We start from the raw sequence: 18,516 nt of genomic DNA, 5'->3' as shown, positions 1-18,516 counted from the left end.
AGCGCAAGTGCAAAAACTGAGCGAGAGGGGCTGCTATTGTGTGTGTGTATGGATAATAGCAAACAATGAAATACATTTTTTGCACGCAGCAATGAATTTTGTTCACTCAAATTTAGCTTTTCTTCGCTCAAAATAAATTTCTCCTCAAACTGCAACACTTGCACCTGCATTTTTTTTACGTGCGCTCAATTTTTTTTTATGTGCGCTCAGAAAAGTGGCACAAAAATAACGCCATACCGCTAGCCGTGACACTTACAGCCATTCTAACGACTTAATAATTTAATGATTAATTATTTGTCCGTTAAGACCCTTTTGTTGGTGTAAGCAGGATGTGAGGATACAAGAGAAATTAGCTCCTTCTTCCCTTTTTCAACAAGTGGCTGAATTTAGTAACCGCAGCTAACAGAGACAACAGATCTACACACATATTACAACATTAACGCAAATAGGTTGATTTGGGACTGTGCAGATAAAACTGAAATGAATTGAACAGCATATTGATTTATTGAATATATTCATATTAAATTCATATTGACTCATAGGGAGTCATCTAATTGTTTGAGGGATTTTTCTTAATTGTTGTAAGAGCTTTACCTTTACAATACAATGTACCTTTAGTGACTGTTATTGTGTGTCAGCACCAGATAAAATTGAACTGAACTGCATACTTGAGGAGGCACTTGGGAAGAAAGCCTCTTTAAAGAACGACTTAAGGAGAGAACAATTTTAAGAATATTTAGGATTGTATTAAAAAATGTGAGATAAAGTGGGAAAAATTAAATAATACAAGTGGATATACAACTTGCAGAAAACACAAATAAAGCCTTTTTAAAAAATTTTATGTTTCGTTTTTTCAATTTTTAGCACTGTTATTTTAGAAATGACATTAAAAACTAGTTATACTTTGTATTTGTAATCATACAAGCCACAAGAAGATAAAAATAAATATTGAAAACTATGAAAAGAATCCTTAAAAAGTGAACTACAAGACCCTACCTTTGCAAAGCGGTTGATCACTCTTCCAATAGGTGAAGTGTCAAAGAAAACCATAGGAACTCGCAGGATGTTGTTAAGAAGTCGTGAATGCAGGATACGAGATGCATCAATGGAAGCATTGGCTAGGAGCAGTGTGCCAAGGAACACAAAGAGGCCTGCAATAAAAACAAGAAAGTTTCTAAATAATAGAACTACATTTTTAACAAAGACAAATCCACTGTGGACAGAACCTTGAACTTACAGTAACACTCAGGTGTGCTTTTTCCTGCCTACTGATATAAAATGGCTGTTATTATTACAAAATAATATTTATTTTCAAAAATGCTAATTGTCATTAAGAATCTTGTTAATTGGAGACCAGACCAGGTTTGGATGTTCAGAAATTCTTAATGACAAAGTTTAGCTTGTATGAAATTCAGGGTTGCAGGGGCTGGAGCCTATCTCTGCTGCCACAGGGCAAGAGGGAAGGCACAAGCTGGACAAATCGACAGTCTGTCGCAGGGCTATAATGACAACACAAATAGTATTTCACTTTTTTCAAATTCAATTCTTATTCTTATAAAAAAAAAAAAATAGTTCAATCAGTAATATATGTACTGCATGTAAGCTAAGCTCAAGATGAACCAAGGTCCAAATTGCCAGTCTTTTTACAATATAAAGTAGCTGGAATAAAACATATCACTTTGATCAATGTAATTGGTCACCCATTCACAATACGAAAGAGCAACTGTGGAACAGGGGGTTGGGAAGCGCATCTGTAACTGGAAGGTCGCCGGTTCGAGCCCGGGCTCTCTGTCGTTGTGTCCTTGGGCAAAACACTGGTGTTGGCCAGAGGGGCTGATGGCGCAATATGGCAGCCTCGCTTCTGTCAGTCTGCCCCAGAGCAGCTGTGGCTACAACTGTAGCTTGCCTCCACCAGTGTGTGAATGAATAGTGGCATTGTAAAGCGCTATATAAATGCAATTCATTAAATGTACACACTTTTGGTGATTTTAATATCATATGAAAAGAAAAAACATACTTGAATGGTGCAAATAAAATACTGTTAAAGAACTAATAAATAACAAATGTTTTCCCTCCCTTTGTACTCCTCTCTACTTTTATACTCATCTCCACCCTCTACATCAGCCCCATCATTCCCCCAGACCGAACAGCTCTGAAGCATCCACCTTATTTTTTGTTTTGTTTTTCATTGATTTGTTTAGTTTTATTACACTTTTTTTATTACACTGAGTAGTTTAGCTTGAGAAGATTCAGTTCAGCTTAACAGAATTCTGTATATAAACAAATTCCTCCTAATTATTAACATAAAAAGTTATAGGTGCCTATGCACTTTGCAGCAGGGGTCCCTGTGACAAAGGACCTAACGCACACAGTGCACAAGTCCTCTAGTACAATAAAAAGACTGGATGTTTAGGTTGTCTATATAGCGCTCTAAAAATGAGTGGATCCTAAATAACAGAGTAGGGAATTTTCCTGTCTGTAAGACATAAAGTTCCTTAACGTTAATTTGCACGAACCTGAAATATTTGCAAATACAAAAGGAATGACTGTTTTATTACCCTGAGCCACTCCAAGAGCTCCGAACACTCCCACCCTTGTGTCCCTCTTCCAGGAAGGGTATGTCATGTTGTAGTACTCCACAGAATCACTGGTCCAGTCACTCAGCCACAAATTCTGACCGATGAAAGCAACGTTTTGGATGAAGTAAATCAGGAAAACCATGGCAGAATATCCCCAGCCCATGGCTCGCAGGTGCTGCAGGAACACTGCAAGCTTCACCTGGAAATCAGCGCGAGACGGCACTCAGGAAACAAGCAATCATTTGTTGTAATCTTGCGCTAGTTGTACAAAAACATTTTGTTACCTGTCCTGTTTCCATAGTTTCCTTCTCTATAAGCTTCTGGCCTTTCTGTGGTTCATCAGCATTTGCAGATTTTTTAATGGAAATATTTCTTCTTAATCTGACACTAAAAAAAATAGAGGAAAAGAATGAAATGGACATTCTGCTAAAGATGGTGTTTGAGACAAGCTGCTTCATTGGTTTCATCTGCAACTTTAACAAGCTCGAACCTGCCATTGCGCTGGCTGCGGCGGATGCTGTTTTCTCGCCTCAGTGTAAGAGAAACAGTATCCTCCGAAGCACCATCAGGTTGGGCATCGTCTCCATCTGGGATGAGCTCAAAGTCTTCTGCGTCCTGGCCCTCACCTAAATTAACAATATACATGGTGTTTTATATATATGGCAGTAATTTATGGTATTTGGGTCAATATGTGAACAACATCAACACAAAGTATTCATAAAAGATGACAAAAAGAAATTTAATTCATTCATATTTGTGATGTATAATTTTAGCATAGGTTTTGGTTGTACAGCTAACAAAAACATGTGATGTGTGCAGATTATATTCCTAATATACTAAGAAAAGGTTGTAATTACCTGTTTCTGAATTTCTCTGATTGCTCGGCTCTTTGGCATATGTGTCGAGAAACTTAGAAAAAGTTCCTCCACTGGCACGAAGGTTTTCATAGGATCCAACTTCAGAAATGACTCCATTCTCCAAAACCACTATTTCATCCACGTAAGGCAGGAAGCTTATGCCATGAGTCACCAGGATACGAGTCTGTATGGTCAGAATTCACCAATCAAATAGGGTTAGATAGGATTTACAAAAACATTGTTAAGTATTAAAGGAAAAGAAAGAAAAAAACATAAATTATGTTTAAATATGTTTATAAATTGTATTTATCAAAAAGAGAATATGTTTCAGTTCACAGACTGAATTAACAATAATTGGTTTAATCATTTAAAAATCAGTTATAAAGCCAAACCTTTTCTAACTTGTAATTCCATTTCCGAGTGGCTTTTATTCCTAACCTTTCATAATTAGCTATTCAGTTATCCTGGTCATTTAGTGTGATATTTAGCCTATTGTAACCTCTATGTAATGCTCGGGTCCTGGGTAAAATGATGTAAAATACTATAAATTAGACGCCATGTTTTCTAAGCAAGTAACAGCTGGAATATCCTGTGCAGAAAGTATTTGTCAAGATTCCTCAGAAGAAATTAAATGGGAAATGGTCGAGTTTTTTTCACTTTAAATACTGATTTCTATTTAAAATATTAATTTTAAAGTAAAATGTTTAGCATATGTTTTTTTTTTGATATACAATTTTTATTTGTTTATCAAGAATAGCATAAAACAACACAACCAAACAGAGAAGAAGAAAGAAGAAAAAAAAAAAAACACCCCAAAAAAACCCACATCCACACAGACACACAAAAAAACATATTTTCACTCAATTACCCACAGATATAGAAAGAGAAAAAGATAAACTCCAAGAATGAATTGTCCTTTACACTTGCTTCCTATTTAACTGAGAACATCTTAATCGCAACCACCCCCCTCAACAGTTGGGACAAATCATTTGGCAAATAAGAAAGCAAAGGGGACCAAACATTGAGAAAGAGACCCTCATTTCCTCCTAAAATAGCAGCAGTTCTTTTGTGAGGAATAACTTTAAATAATTCTCTGTACCACAACGCCACAGAGGGAGGTTTATCCTTAACCAATTAATGAGAATACATTTCCTAGCTACCAGCAATAGTTTGTGACATAATTTGCGCTGCAAGTGATTCAATGTTAATTCTTTTGAGGGTAGGCCAAGAAGAAAGTACCCGGGGTCCCTTGAATCAGGTTGTTACAAATATTACTTAGTTCTTGAGATATGAAGCTCCAAAATCTTTTGATTAATTTACATTCCCAAAAGTAATGGAAAAAGTGCCAGTTTCTTTTTGACATTTACTACAAAGATAGGAAATATGAGGTGCAATCTTATGCAAGACATTAGGAGCTATATAAAGGCGATGTATGATTTTGTATTGGGTTTCTCGCAAGCGGTTACAAGTAAAAGTGGAACTACTCATGTTAATGGCTCCTTTCACTCCTCTTCGGTATATTGATTATTAAGATCTCTCTCCCATTTATAAATAGCGCTCAGTGTGTTGCTACTAAGAGTATATAGGAGAGAGTAAAAAGCTGAGATAAAACGAGTTCTGTCTTTTCGCTTAATAAGAAATGTCTCAATATCATCATATATAACTATTTCTGAAGACTGTGGAATTCTAGAATGAACGAAGTTGCGAACCTGGAGAAAGCCAAAAAAGTGGTCTCTAGGAATATTAAAATTTGACTGCAATTGCTCAAAGTTCATCAGTGTGTTGTTTTGATACAAATCGCCAATTACCCTTAATCCCTTTTTGTGCCACTTATCGAACATGCTACAAGACATTCCTGGAACAAAACCTTTGTTTCTCAGTAAAGGAGTCAAGAATGAAGTGCAATCTTCTCTACCCAACCTTTTACGCATTTCCCCCCAGACCCTTATTGTATTATAAATGATTGGGTTATTCTTAATCCCCATTTTTAATATTGTTAGCATATGTTTTTAAGCACAAACCTTGTCTTTAAGTAATCCATTGGGTCCAATTACATTTTCAAATAGATGCTTTCCTACATGTGAGTCCACAGCAGACAAAGGGTCATCTAATAGATAGATATCAGCCTGACTGTAGACTGCTCTGGCTAAGCTCACACGCTGCTTTTGACCCCCTGAGAGATTGATACCCTGAAAAGAGAAGAAAGGAGGGGAAAAGAGACACACTCTTTTAGCCTTTCCTTTATAATCAGAAGAGCTCTTCTGTTTTGTTACTTTTTTGTCATGTATTTAAGAAACAAATATTTTACATATGTTTACAATAAACGCCATACACAGTATTTGCATACAGGAAAAATATTTGTGTAACCAAAAACCTGAACCTTTCAAAGTGTAACTCACTTTCTCTCCAATCTCAGTGAGGTCTCCTCCAGGCAGCAGCTCAAGGTCAGGGGCAAGAGCACAGGCCTGTATGACCTTTTTGAAGTTCTCTTCCTCATGTGGAGATCCAAACAAGATATTATCCTTCAAAGTAGCATTTTGGATCCAGGCTTGCTGCGGTACAAAAGCAAGAGAACCCTGGAAAGAAACAAATTATGACTCAATTACAGATGTCTCACTACATCTGTCTTATCATAAAAAAAACCTGGCATCCACACATTTTTATCCAGACCAAACACTACAGTGGCTAGGTGAAAAACAAATCATTTTACTGGAAATCTAAGAGAACAGTTTATTCTGTGGGTAAAATGGTTTGAGTTATAAGCAAATCATCTGCCTCCATTTCACAAAATTTGTGCAGAAATATATTTCTTTATTCAGCTGTTTTTTCCTTCAATACTGATGAGTTTAGACCAGATTATCAAAACTGGCTTGAATGAATTAGGCTGGTGATGTTTTTTTTATTTATGCATCTTTACTTTGTTTCTTAAAGTCTTTAATGTTTAATTGTTGAATTATTTAAAAAAATTAAAATATTGTATTGTGATTGTTAAATTATACGCTTTTTGTGCTCCTTGAATGTAACTACTACTATGTAGATCACAAAACGTTTATGCTTTTCATGTAGAAATACTGTTTTCAGTGGGAGTCTATGAGTCTAAATACACTATGAACTTTTTGGGATATCCTTATCTGGATGATTGAGAATGCATAGATACTGCTATATAGAGGAATTTTATACTTTTAGTCATTAAATAAACTCAGTAAATGATTCAATCAACATTGATTTTCTCTGTATTTAAAAAACAAAAAAATAACGAACATAATTTCTTTATAGAATAATAAAGTATTCTGCCTTCGTGAGAGATGAGGGAAGGCGCTGAAGTAAAAACTGAAGCAAACTTAATTTGATTGTGCCACAGTCATGCTACATGTTGAGTTAAAAAACAAAAAAACATTTGTGTGAACATTTGTGTTATTTTAGTTAAGACGTAATTAGATGTTATGGATTTTACATGTTTTTTTAACACACACTGATAAATACAAACGGGAAAAAAGCCATTACCATAATGTTGATAAAACCTTTGGTACTGTGCATCTCTCCAAGGAGGGCTGACATAAGAGACGACTTTCCTGACCCAACAGCTCCCACTACGGCAACCAACCGACCAGGCTCAATGTCCAAATTCACACTGGACACACATAATAACTATACTCAATGCTGTGAACACATCAGGGGCAAATAAACAGACTTGAAAAACTTAAGCAATGCTAAAAAATCCCGGTGAACATCTCACAGTTAATTAAGTTAACTAGTAACTTTTGATGACCAACACAGACATACTCTTTCAGCAGAGGCTTTGCATCTTTTTCCCAAGCAAAGGAACCATCACATACGCTCACAGCAGTATCTAAAAAATGAACACAGACCAAGACAGAGCTTAACAGATGATCCGCACACATAAAAACTGTGACTAAACTTCAATCTTCAGCTGTAGAACAAGTGCAAATTCTAATGGTGAACATACTGAAACTGGGGTCTTGGCGCACAATGTCACTGTCGATGTCTTCCCCTGCCAGAAACTTCTCCAGGCGCTTCTTAGACACTGCTGTCTGAAAATTCAAAGAACAGGTTAAGTTTGATGTTATCACAGGCTTGATACATGTGTGTGATGTAGCTCTGTTCACTTACTTGTACAATGGAAGCAATGAGCATGGGCAGCGTGGCAAGAGGAGCTCGGAGGATGTTGAAGAGAGAGATGGAAGTAAAAGCTCTCTCAGCAGTTAACACATTATCGCTGCTCACACTAACAAATACTGCAAACGTGGCCAGAGAAACCTGCAAGTACAGACAGTTTAAGAAAAAAGGTTTCTTTACCATTTGATTCTAATCTCTGTGAAGCTCCTTGACAGAACTCACCAGAGCTGGACTGCAGCGGAAGGTAAGGATGGAGATGGACTGTAGGTAGGCAAACTTCTTCATGACTTTTAGTTCTTCCCCTCTAATGTCTTCCACCTGCTTCTGGAAGGATGGCTCCCAAGCATACAGCTTCAGAATCTGGTGGGAGACAAAAGAAAAAGACAGTGAGGAGGCAGTGAGGCAGAAGGAAGTACTTATGGTCCAAGTTACTGAATGCAGTTTCATGAAGCATCAAAGCCTTACATGTAAGGAAGGCATCTACATACACCATAGATACACTGAATAAGGGAGCTCACCTTGATCCCATTTAGAATTTCATTCATGATTTTCATTCTCTTATCTTTAAAGTTCATGTTCTCTATCTGAAAAGAGACACAATGTAGCTCATGTTAAACAGGCAATAAGACAATACTTAAATAAAGTGTTTTGAACAGCAATTTATTCTGTGTAATTCATTTGAAAAAAACCCCCCAACTTTTTCACCAGCAAGAATCGCATGTTGAAAGTTACAGTGATCACTTTCTTCACATTATAATTAATATTAATTAAACGCCTGCATGCTGCGTCACTCAATTGTCTATCTACTTTTGAGCCTCTGAAAGTGGGCGGACTGTATCAAAATGTATTAAACAGTCAATGCAATACTTTAGTTAAACATCTTGAATAACACTTTAAAATTTGCAGTGTAATCTCATCTTGAATTATCTTGATTTAGAATCTCGCACAGAGGTGTACAGAAGATTTGGCTAGTATTTCCCCTGACCTGGAGTTTTCTGGCCTTGGTTGCTAGCAGTGCATTGGTTGGAATTAGTAACACCATGACTCCCAGTCCTGCCAACACAGAAGGTCCTAACTCCAGCCACAGGAAAACAATGGATATGATGATCTGCAGAGGGCAGGACCACAGCAGGTGGATAGAGGTGGTCACATCATTGAAGCGCTGGGCATCTGCTGACATCAGGTTCACCGTTTCCCCTACTGTAGACTCCTTACGAGTGTCATTGGACACCACTAATGCCTTAGAAAAGGGATAAAAAGGGCTTATTAATTAGAAAGTGGGGTGAAAATTAAGTAAGAGAAGCATATAAGTGATATTTTGTCTTACTCTGTATGTTTTAGTACATCAACAAAGCAGGAGATGGGTCTTTGTGTCACTTTTTTTTAAACCATAATCCTACTCTAACCCTATATATTGAAAAAAGCAAAGCTGACCTTATCTAAGAAATAATGTAAATAGTTTTTCTGTGACAAGTATGTGCTGATAAAAGTTATTTATAACTGAAACATCTGACAACTGACTTAAGCAGAAAATTATGACTAGTAATTTTTTTCTTCTAATGTGTAACAGTAATTTATATTATACAGCATTTGATTTTTTTTCACACCAATATCAATAAATGGTGTTCTGTCACTCCTGTTTTTACCTTTTTATACACAGCAGCCATAAGTGCAGTGCGAACCTTCATCCCCAGCACATAGCAGCGCTGGAAATACTGCCGTAGGGTCAGAGACTGTAGCAGAACCACCACCATCAGCAACACTGCATACAAATAGCCCTCCCAGGCATATCTGGATTTGTCCTGAGTGAACGAGATCATCAATCTAGGAAAAACAGAAAAAAAGAAGAAAACATGCTAATCTCCAGCTTCATCTTTAGCACTTATCTAACAATGTCCTCATTTCATCCTGCCACTCCTGTTATCGGTTATGAATGACTAGTGTCAAGACATGAGGTACAGAGAGAGATTAAAGACCCCCTGCCTTCTTCTCATCACATCAGAGAGAGGGTGAAAAGGCTTAACATCCCTTTTTTTTAAAGTGATTTATAGTTTTAATCTTTATTTTTATCCTCATTTTTTATTGTTTTTTTTTTATTTTTGTTTAAAGATAAATCAAAATATAAGCTTGATCAATATGTTAAATGAGAAATGTAGTTTGAGTAGTGAAACAGTCTAGATTTTGTGTCTGTAGACATGATCCAACTTAGTTCTTTACCTATTGGTGTCAGCAATGTGAAGGATGTCTCTTAAATGTTCAAATGTCATGAGATCTTATATGTTAAGAATTACGAAGAAAATGTAAAGAAGTGTTGTTGAAGTAAACTTTGATTAATCAAATACATATTGTGTGGTTGGACATCAGATGATCCTAAGTGAACAATGTGCTTGAATGACTAGATAGGAGGAGAGAGAAGGGGGGGCAAAAAGGCACTTGGGAGAGTATAAAAGAGAGCGCCCAAATGCATTCTTTGCTCTTCCCTTCATCTGCTGCGAGATGAACAGTTCAGAAGATTGGATCTCAAAGTGAACTTTGTGCCTGACGGTGGTCAGGACTACAGAACACTGAGATAAGCACATCTTCAGACCTGGGCGTGCCTGTCTCCTCTCCAGTGTTAAGAAAAAACTCAGCATTAACTCATTATAATTTTCGTACAATTAAAGTCTAAATTGTTGATATTCACCTTTTAACCCGTTGTGAAACAGTACAGGTAAAAATCTGAGTATTGACCCATTTTAATGTAAATAGCTCTTACAGGTTACTTCAGCCCTTTACACATAACATACCCTTGAGGCCTACTGTCAAGCCCTCTAAAGCTAACCCACTTAAATACCAAGCACACCAATAAAGAGGGGAGCCGCTGTAACTATGTGCCTGACGGAGGCCAGGACTGCAAGGCTACTCGGGTCCCTGGCTTTTATCAGATAAGCAGAGAAGACATACGGATGATTTTGAGACCATTAAAGCTGGGCGAGCTCCCTGAGCCACATCAGCCCCATGTGAACTCTGCATTGCCTGCTGGGTAATACTCATCCAGCGATTAGAACTTCTTAAACAGAGAGCTGACCCAGACTTCCTGTATAGGCGTGCTGGTCCCGCAGACTGACAATAGGGAATAGTTAACCCAAAGGATTGTAAAAGGTAACTGCAAGTGAATAAAAAAAACAAAAACATCTGTGACAGATAATTGTATAAATTCCTTTCCTTTTGTTAAGGAATATATATATTTTTTAGTACTTATTTTCTGATTATTTTTGTTTTATGCAGACCAGAATATTAAGAGGCCACTTTTCACTCATTAAGTGTTTTAAAGGTCATAAATTGCTGAGCAAGACTGGAACACGGTGCAGAACAGGAAACTGTGCAGAACAGGGAGTCTTGTGCAGAGCTGCAGAGGCAGAGTGTAGCGCAGAAGTTGTTTTGATCAAAACTGTGTGTGACGTGTAAGTACCAAAATAACAGGAGGAGGGAGCTGACTATAATATAGGTTATAGGCTTCTAATGCTTCAGATCAGGTCTACACGCATTCAGGTCCAGACCAAAAAGGCTAGGCAGTGCATGTATCACCTACGACAACTGAGGAAGCCCTACAACATCCAGAGCCTTCAGGTACTCAGGGCGGACCTCATCAACACCAGGGGCTCTGCCACCAAGGAGTTGTTTAACTGCCTCAGTGACCTCGCCCCCGGAAACTGGCGGGTCATTCCCCTCATCCCCAGACTCTGCTTCCTCCTTGGAAGACGTGTCAGTGGGATTAAGGAGGTCCTCGAAGTATTCCTTCCACCGCCTGACAATTTTCTCAGTAGACGTCAGCAGCGCTCTGCCAGCACTATACACAGTGCAGGTAGAGCACCGCTTTCCCCTCCCGAGACGCCTGACGGTTTGCCAGAATCTCTTCGAGGCAGTCCGAAAGTCTTTTTCCATGGCCTCTCCGAACTCCTCCCACACCCAAGTTTTTGCTTCAGCCACTGCCCGAGCTGCATTCCGCTTGGCCTGTCGATACCTGTTGGCTGCCTCCGGAGTCCCACAGGCTAACCAAGCCCGACTAGGACTCCTTCTTCAGCCTGGTGGCTCCCTTCACCTCTGGTGTCCAGCATTTGGTTCGGGGATTACCACCACGGCAGGCACCAACCACCTTGTGGCCGTAGCTCAGTGCAGCAGCTTTGGCAATGGAGACGCTGAACATGGTCCATTCGGACTCAATGTCCCCAGTCTCCCTCAGAATGCTGTTGAAGCTCTGCCAGAGGTGTGCGTTGAAGATCTCGCAGACTGGGGCCTCAGCTAGACGTTCCCAGCACACCCTCACTACGCGTTTAGGTGCACCGGGTCTGTCCAGCGTCCTCCTCCGCCACCTGATCCAACTCACCACCAGGTGGTGATCAGTTGACAGCTCAGCTCCTCTCTTTACTCGAGTGTCCAGAACATATGGTCGCAGGTCTGGTGATACGATTACAAAATCGATCATCGACCTATGACCTAGAGCATCCTGGTGCCACGTGCACTTATAGACACTCTTATGTTCGAACAAGGTATTTGTTATGGCCAAACTGTGATTTGCACAGAAGTCCAATAACAAAACACGGCTCGGGTTCAGATTCGGGAGGCCGTTCCTCCCAATCACACCCCTCCAGGTCTCGCTGTTGTTGCATTGAAGTCAAAGTCTCCCAGCAGGACAACAGGGTCTTCAGGTGCAGCACCTTGTAAAATGTCTCCTCTTCGGGGTGTGCCCGGCCGGGCCCCATGGACTAAGGCCCGGCCGCCAGACGCTTGCCCTCGGGCACCCTCCCCGGCCTGGCTCCAGGGCGGGGCCCCGGTAACCCTATCCCGGGCAGGGTAGACTGTTCCCTCGATGTTCTCTTCATAAGGGTCTTCTGAATCGCTCTTTGTCTGGTCCCTCACCCAGGACCAATTTGCCATGGGAGACCCTACCAGGGGGCAAAAGCCCCCAGACAACATAGCCCCTGGGATCCCTGGGACACACAAACCCCTCCACCACGATAAGGTAGCGATTCAAGGAGAGGTCTCTCCAAAGATCCTCAGGATTTTCTATACAGGCACTGTGGAGAGCATCCTCACACAGAACATGACATCGTGGTTTGGGAACAGCTGTGTGAAGGACCAAAAAGCTCTCCAGAGAGTGATCCGTACAGCAGAACGCTGCTGCACGATTGCTCTCCCCCCGCTTCAGGACACCTACACCAGGAGATGCCGGACTAGAGCAGTGCAGATACTGAAGGACCCGTCCCATCCTGGCAACAAACTGTTCCAACTTCTGCAATCTGGTAGAAGGTTCCGCATCATCCGGGCAAGGACAGAGAGACTCAAGAGGAGCTTCTATCTCCAAGCCATCCGGGCCCTAAACACACACACATCCGCCCTCTCACATCATCTATAATTGACTGAGACAGGACTCTCTTCCAGACACTCTAAACCCAGGCACAATGTACATTTCAAATTCCTTTAATTTTAAATATGTGACAAATAAAGAACCTTGAACCTTGAACCTTGATCTGCAGATGCTTACATCGTGTGGATCTCTCTTCCGGAAGATAATATATTGAATAAAATGATTATAAATACTTTGACCACTCTGAGTCTGCATCTTCTCTGTCCAGTAGAAAAATAAAAAGAACTGGTTTCAATATTTTCCTTTTCTTTTTGAAAAGTATGCATCAGAAAGTCAGAACAGTGAACTATTAAGAGACCACTGTAGTCCAATACAGGGTACAACACAGCTGAGTTGCTGGTTTAAGTCCAGCGACATTGTACAAGCACAACATTGTTCTTCTCTTAAATCTGTTGTTTTATTTCTGTAACCTTCTGTAATATCTTACTCACTTAAGAAGCTGAGGACTGACAAAGGTTAACACATCCTGCAGAAGTTTGAAGCAGACAGATTCAATCAGAATCCTTTTAAAGGTCTTGTAAATGGTGGTAATCAGCCATGAATTGGGATAGTTCTCTTCCTCCTTATTGTCCTTTTTCTTCTTTTCATCTTCCTTCTTCCCCCTTTCCTCCTAAAAGAACAGATCGTTTAAACACAGTTGATGAGATTTATTCAGAAAAAAACATAGTGATGTTGATTAGTGGTGTTATTAAAATCCGTTTAGACTGTAGCTCAATATAGTGTACATGTGGTGGAAGTGTTTGAATGCTCTCACCATCATTAGTACATCCTGACTGACTCCTTTTCCCAGACCACTGGAAAGGCCATTTTGCTGTGGGTCTTCCTGGGCACTGTCTCTGGTTTTAGCTGATTTCTTCTTCATCTTGTTCTGGAATCGGACCCTAGCTGCATCCAACTCAGGCTTCATGAAATGCTGGAAACGCTCATTGATGAAAGCAGTGCTATCACTCTCATTCAGATCCCACATGTCCTCCTGAACCAGAGGTTGTTTGTAGCCTTTTAAGACCATACTGTAAAACAATGAAAAGACATGGAGCACATATGTAGGTGCTTGTTAAGATTCCTACTATACTGACTTTAATGTTACCTGTTTAACCAGTTTAAAGTGATTCTGCTCAAAAATGGTGCACCTGCTTCAGGATTCTGTGGATAAAAACAAGATTAACATCTGACTCCTTATGAACTTTGCCCTCAGAAAACAAACAAGCAAACCAATAACAAATAAAGGGTACCTTTTTTATAAAGTCTTTAGCTTCTGGGGGAATATCAGCCACAGTAGAAAGAACTAATGAAATCAGTTCAAGCCCAAAAGAAATGTAGAAAAGGCTGAAACGTGGGACATCACGGACCTCGCCCTAATTGCCAAAAATGAGAGAAAGAAAATCTTTAAAGGGTCCCGAAGAAAAATGAAAATGGTGTGTTATGCAACACATGGAGAGCTAAAAGTCAATCATATCAAGTTATTGCACCATGTCTGAGTAAATCTACTATTTGTCTTCTACTTTAAATCCAACTTGATTACATGTCTTCACTCATACCAGTCTGAGAGCCTCTCGTAGGAGGGTCTGGAAAGGAAAGATGTCACACACTACAAGGAGCAACCAGAAGAGGAAAATAGAGGCAGAGTCTATTGCTCCTTCCCGTCTTAATCCTTCATGGCAAAGCAGGACAAGGGATCTAACAAAGAAGACACATCAGAACATAAAAACAAATCCTTTCAAATTTAAATAAATAAATATAAAGGGGGCAGCACGGTGGCACGGTGGTTAGCACTGTTGCCGCACAGCAAGAAGGTCCTGAGTTCAATTCCACCATCAGGCTGGGGTCTTTCTGTGTGGAGTTTGCATGTTCTCCCCGTGTTTGCGTGGGTTCTCTCCGGGTACTCCGGCTTCCTCCCACCGTCCAAAGACATGCAGCTAGTGGGATAGGTTAATTGGATAATCCAAATTGCCACTAGGTGTGAATGTGTGAGTGAATGTGAGTGTGAATGGTTGTCTGTCCCTATGTGTTAGCCCTGCGACAGACTGGCGACCTGTCCAGGGTGTACCCCGCCTTTCGCCCTATGACAGCTGGGATAGGCTCCAGTGCCCCCCGCGACCCTGAAAAGGATAAGCGGAAGCGAATGGATGGATGGATGGATGGATAAATATAAAGGTTGTCTCAAATTTACCCATGTGATTGCAAATAAAACTGGATTTGTGTAGTATGCAGCAGCATTTTCTGAAGATTGGTCACTGTTTGGACCAAAATCTTCTCCTAGTGTGACTCCCAGGTGGGCTATGGCCGTCAGGAACAACAGAGACACCCACAAGCTGAAGGAAGAAAACACAGACCAGACAGGAGAATAAATCATGTTATTTTATGCAAAAAAATTTTTTAATAATTCTTTTGCATAAACTTTTAACCAATACTATGTTTTTTTTTCATGAGATAACAAATACTTAAAAATAAGTTCTTTCCCTTCATTCCTTCAAGGTTTTAGAGAAGTGATAACAGATGCTTAAAATATGCAGAATGAGACATCTCTTTGCCCTTTTGTTGTAAATGACTTGTCCTTTCCATGTTAGAACATTTCATACACAGTATATGCATTTATAATAAACTCACAGAGAATGGCCTCTTGGTGTTTTTGACCTTAACAGTGAATTTACACTTGTTACGTTTGGTTCGTTTTGGGTAAGAGAAGAAAGCAGGCTGAGTCCAGGGAGGCGTCAAAATAGTGATCTTTAATTACACACTCTGCGCAGAAGTGTGGGAAGAAAACTTGCAACAGATTCTCCAAAGAGTGGACAGCTCCCCATCCTTATATAACCCATGATGACATCACACAGTTAGACCTTACTGGAAATGATAACAGTCTCCCCATAGTCCAAAGTTCTCCTTATACAAACATCAGATGATACTTAGAGAAAACAAGTGTGTGACATGTCATGTTGTGCAGTTCTGTGAGCTGTGTGTCCAACTAGAGAATGTCCTGACATGACCTCCCTGTGTAAATAAGTGTGTATGCGAACGTGCGTGTTTACATAACTCTCTATGTGCATGTTCTGATGTAGGCCTGCAAATGAATTAGAACAAGGTCCTGCTGGCCCTCCAGTTTGGACGGTGAATACAATGCTGTGGATACCATTGAGACTTGATTACAGTGATGATAAAATCTAATCTTTACTCAGATTACCATAGATATAAGCAAAGAGTATACTGTCATCAGATTCAACAATGATAAATGATTAATCCATAATAGGTCTGATTATAAAATGTCACCATAAGAATACAAAATAAAATATCTCTTTTCCACACTCCTCCTCTTTGGCCTTCAGAAAAAAGGCCAACTTTTACCCAGATATTGTGTCACTCCTCCGTCCAGGCGGCTTCGTCGCAACGGCATCATATACCCGGACCAGCTGAAGCAGCTGGACCAGAGTCTAGGGCCCTGCTTACCAGTTTTACCAATACACGCCTTACCAGAGGAATGAGACAACACCCGATCAGCAACACACCTAGGAAAACAAACAAACATGTAATAACACTCATACATGTCAACACCCCCTTTATTTTCCAATTTCCCCACAACCCAGCTGAGCTTTTAGCTTCAGACTCGAGTCTCAGCCTGTCACGCTTCAGGCCTTTTTGCCACCTCCTCTTGGAGCGAAGAAACGCCCTCGGATTCTTCTTTCTTCAACTCCCCAGGTAGACTACTGAGTGAGCCAGCCGCGTTGCAGAGGATTATTCTGCCTCTGTTTTACCACCGTGTTGTGACTTGTCCCCTCTGCTCATTCACCTTGAGACCACCGGAAACAGAACTATTACTTCCGGAGCTTGGTACGCTCCCTCCATCCCTCCGGTTTTCATGTTCAAATGCTGCTGAAGGTTGGAGGCAGAGCATGTTACTATGCGAAGGCTCCTCTCCACCTCCTGGAAGCTCAGTAGCACAGCTCTCTGTGCCATTTCCGCTGTTCTGCTCAAGATGATCCCTTATACAGCTTTTTGCCTTTATGAGCACAATTCTATAATGAGCAACAACCTGCAATATGTACCAAAAATCTTCATGGTTACACCTGCAATTAAAGATCAGATGCATTTTATCTGTTTTAATTCTTCCTTATATAGAACCTCCTCAGTGTCAGGTTAGTTTTAATTAGTCTCAACTAATAGTCCTAGTTGTATTTGCAATCTCCCCACTGCAAACTGCACAAGAACACTACACATCCTCTCTAAAACAATCTCCTGCCAACCTGTAAATAAGTGTGTAAAAAACATTAGTCAGCAGTTCCATGTTAAGCTCCTTTAACTCCCAATTCACCTAAAAAGCAAATCTGTCAAATCAAACAGCTTATTTACAACCACCTGTAAATCATAAGAGTAATAAAAGATTCAACACCACAGACAAGTATCATGTTCAGGTTTTCTCCGATCATTAAATCACTATTATTGCCACAATTTGTCTTATTCACACTTGGGCAATGTTACTCCACTTGTTTATCACTCAGAGCCCCCTAATGGCCAGTTAGTGAGCTCTACGTCAAACTGTCCCCAAATTTGTTATTTGTTATTATTACTTGTTTTTATTATTCTTTGTTTTCATGTCACTTGTCTGTTTTCTACTGCATCCTCCTCACGCATTCTTAACAAAGCGAAGCAAACATTAGCAGCACATCCAGATTCCAGAGGTGCTATAAAAGGATTTCCTGTAAAAAGAATCACACATAAATTCATCCACCCTCTTGTTCTATCTCGGTGGAGGTTAACCTTGAGTCGTAGTCAAGTCTCGTCCTCTTTTACCAGTCAGTCTTGTTTTGTTTCCAGTCTTCATCCATTCATTCATTCATCCATTCTTTCTTTCTTTGCTGATAGTGGAAACCATCGCCGCATTTAGATTTCCGCCCTCAGCAAAATGAGCTCATTTCAAAAAGAAAAAGAAGAACTTGAGATCGGATTACCTCGCTGAATCCTTTTTTGGGCAGGGACTCTCATTTTCTAATTGTCCCCATAAGTGGTTTCCTCCAGAGCCAATTTTAATGCGGAGAAACTCACTTACAACAATTTTCTCGCCGACGTGTAATGCTTGTAATTTCCGATGTGCAGATCTGCTTAAAGAAAAGATTCAGAAACAAAAATCAGTGCACTGTTCAAAATATAAAACAAAACAAAATGAAAGATAACAAAAACAAAAATGCAGACGCCCGGGTCTTAGGACTTATCACTGAATATTCCTCCTATCAGTAAAAATACCAACCTAAACCTAAACAGAGTCAAATCAACACCACCTCAACCTTTTCATATTCACAAACCTATATATTTTGTGTTCGTGAAACAAAATTGAACCGTTTCCATATTAAGTAATTTGAGCTCTTGAAATGTTTTAGTTCTCTTAATTCTGCCAGTTTACCAATCACACTCATTCAATAACTTTTATTCAACTGCTACTGTGGTCACTCAAATCTTACCTGTTCAAATTGCCTAGGGTTCAACAAAGTCTAGATCCTAGTTATCATGAAACTTGAACGGGTCTACACTGATTTACTTACAATAATTT

At 39.8% G+C, this 18,516-nt stretch overlaps 1 protein-coding gene across 1 annotated transcript in view; it reads right to left on the bottom strand.

The window, feature by feature from the left end:
- LOC120715003 (canalicular multispecific organic anion transporter 1-like) overlaps positions 1-16,928 on the bottom strand; it is a 42,927-nt gene extending 25,999 nt beyond the window's left edge. Inside the window, exons 1-21 of the mRNA XM_040001719.1 lie at positions 16,762-16,928; positions 14,519-14,657; positions 14,213-14,335; positions 14,068-14,123; positions 13,735-13,990; positions 13,412-13,590; positions 9,220-9,397; positions 8,559-8,813; positions 8,092-8,157; positions 7,796-7,933; positions 7,568-7,714; positions 7,404-7,488; positions 7,220-7,286; positions 6,941-7,067; positions 5,836-6,012; positions 5,458-5,625; positions 3,437-3,620; positions 3,070-3,205; positions 2,864-2,966; positions 2,559-2,778; positions 997-1,151 (exon numbers count right to left, since the gene is read on the bottom strand). Coding sequence (XP_039857653.1) covers positions 997-1,151; positions 2,559-2,778; positions 2,864-2,966; positions 3,070-3,205; positions 3,437-3,620; positions 5,458-5,625; positions 5,836-6,012; positions 6,941-7,067; positions 7,220-7,286; positions 7,404-7,488; positions 7,568-7,714; positions 7,796-7,933; positions 8,092-8,157; positions 8,559-8,813; positions 9,220-9,397; positions 13,412-13,590; positions 13,735-13,990; positions 14,068-14,123; positions 14,213-14,335; positions 14,519-14,657; positions 16,762-16,928 — 3,126 coding nt within the window. The remainder of the gene's footprint in view (positions 1-996; positions 1,152-2,558; positions 2,779-2,863; positions 2,967-3,069; positions 3,206-3,436; positions 3,621-5,457; positions 5,626-5,835; positions 6,013-6,940; positions 7,068-7,219; positions 7,287-7,403; positions 7,489-7,567; positions 7,715-7,795; positions 7,934-8,091; positions 8,158-8,558; positions 8,814-9,219; positions 9,398-13,411; positions 13,591-13,734; positions 13,991-14,067; positions 14,124-14,212; positions 14,336-14,518; positions 14,658-16,761) is intronic.
- Between the last annotated feature and the right edge of the window lie 1,588 nt (positions 16,929-18,516).

Source organism: Simochromis diagramma, unplaced genomic scaffold (assembly GCF_900408965.1).
Source record: "Simochromis diagramma unplaced genomic scaffold, fSimDia1.1 OVJJ01000421.1, whole genome shotgun sequence".
Classification (NCBI taxonomy): Eukaryota; Metazoa; Chordata; class Actinopteri; order Cichliformes; family Cichlidae; genus Simochromis; species Simochromis diagramma.
Note: the sequence above shows the minus strand (reverse complement) of the source record. Positions and strands in the feature narration are given on the sequence as shown.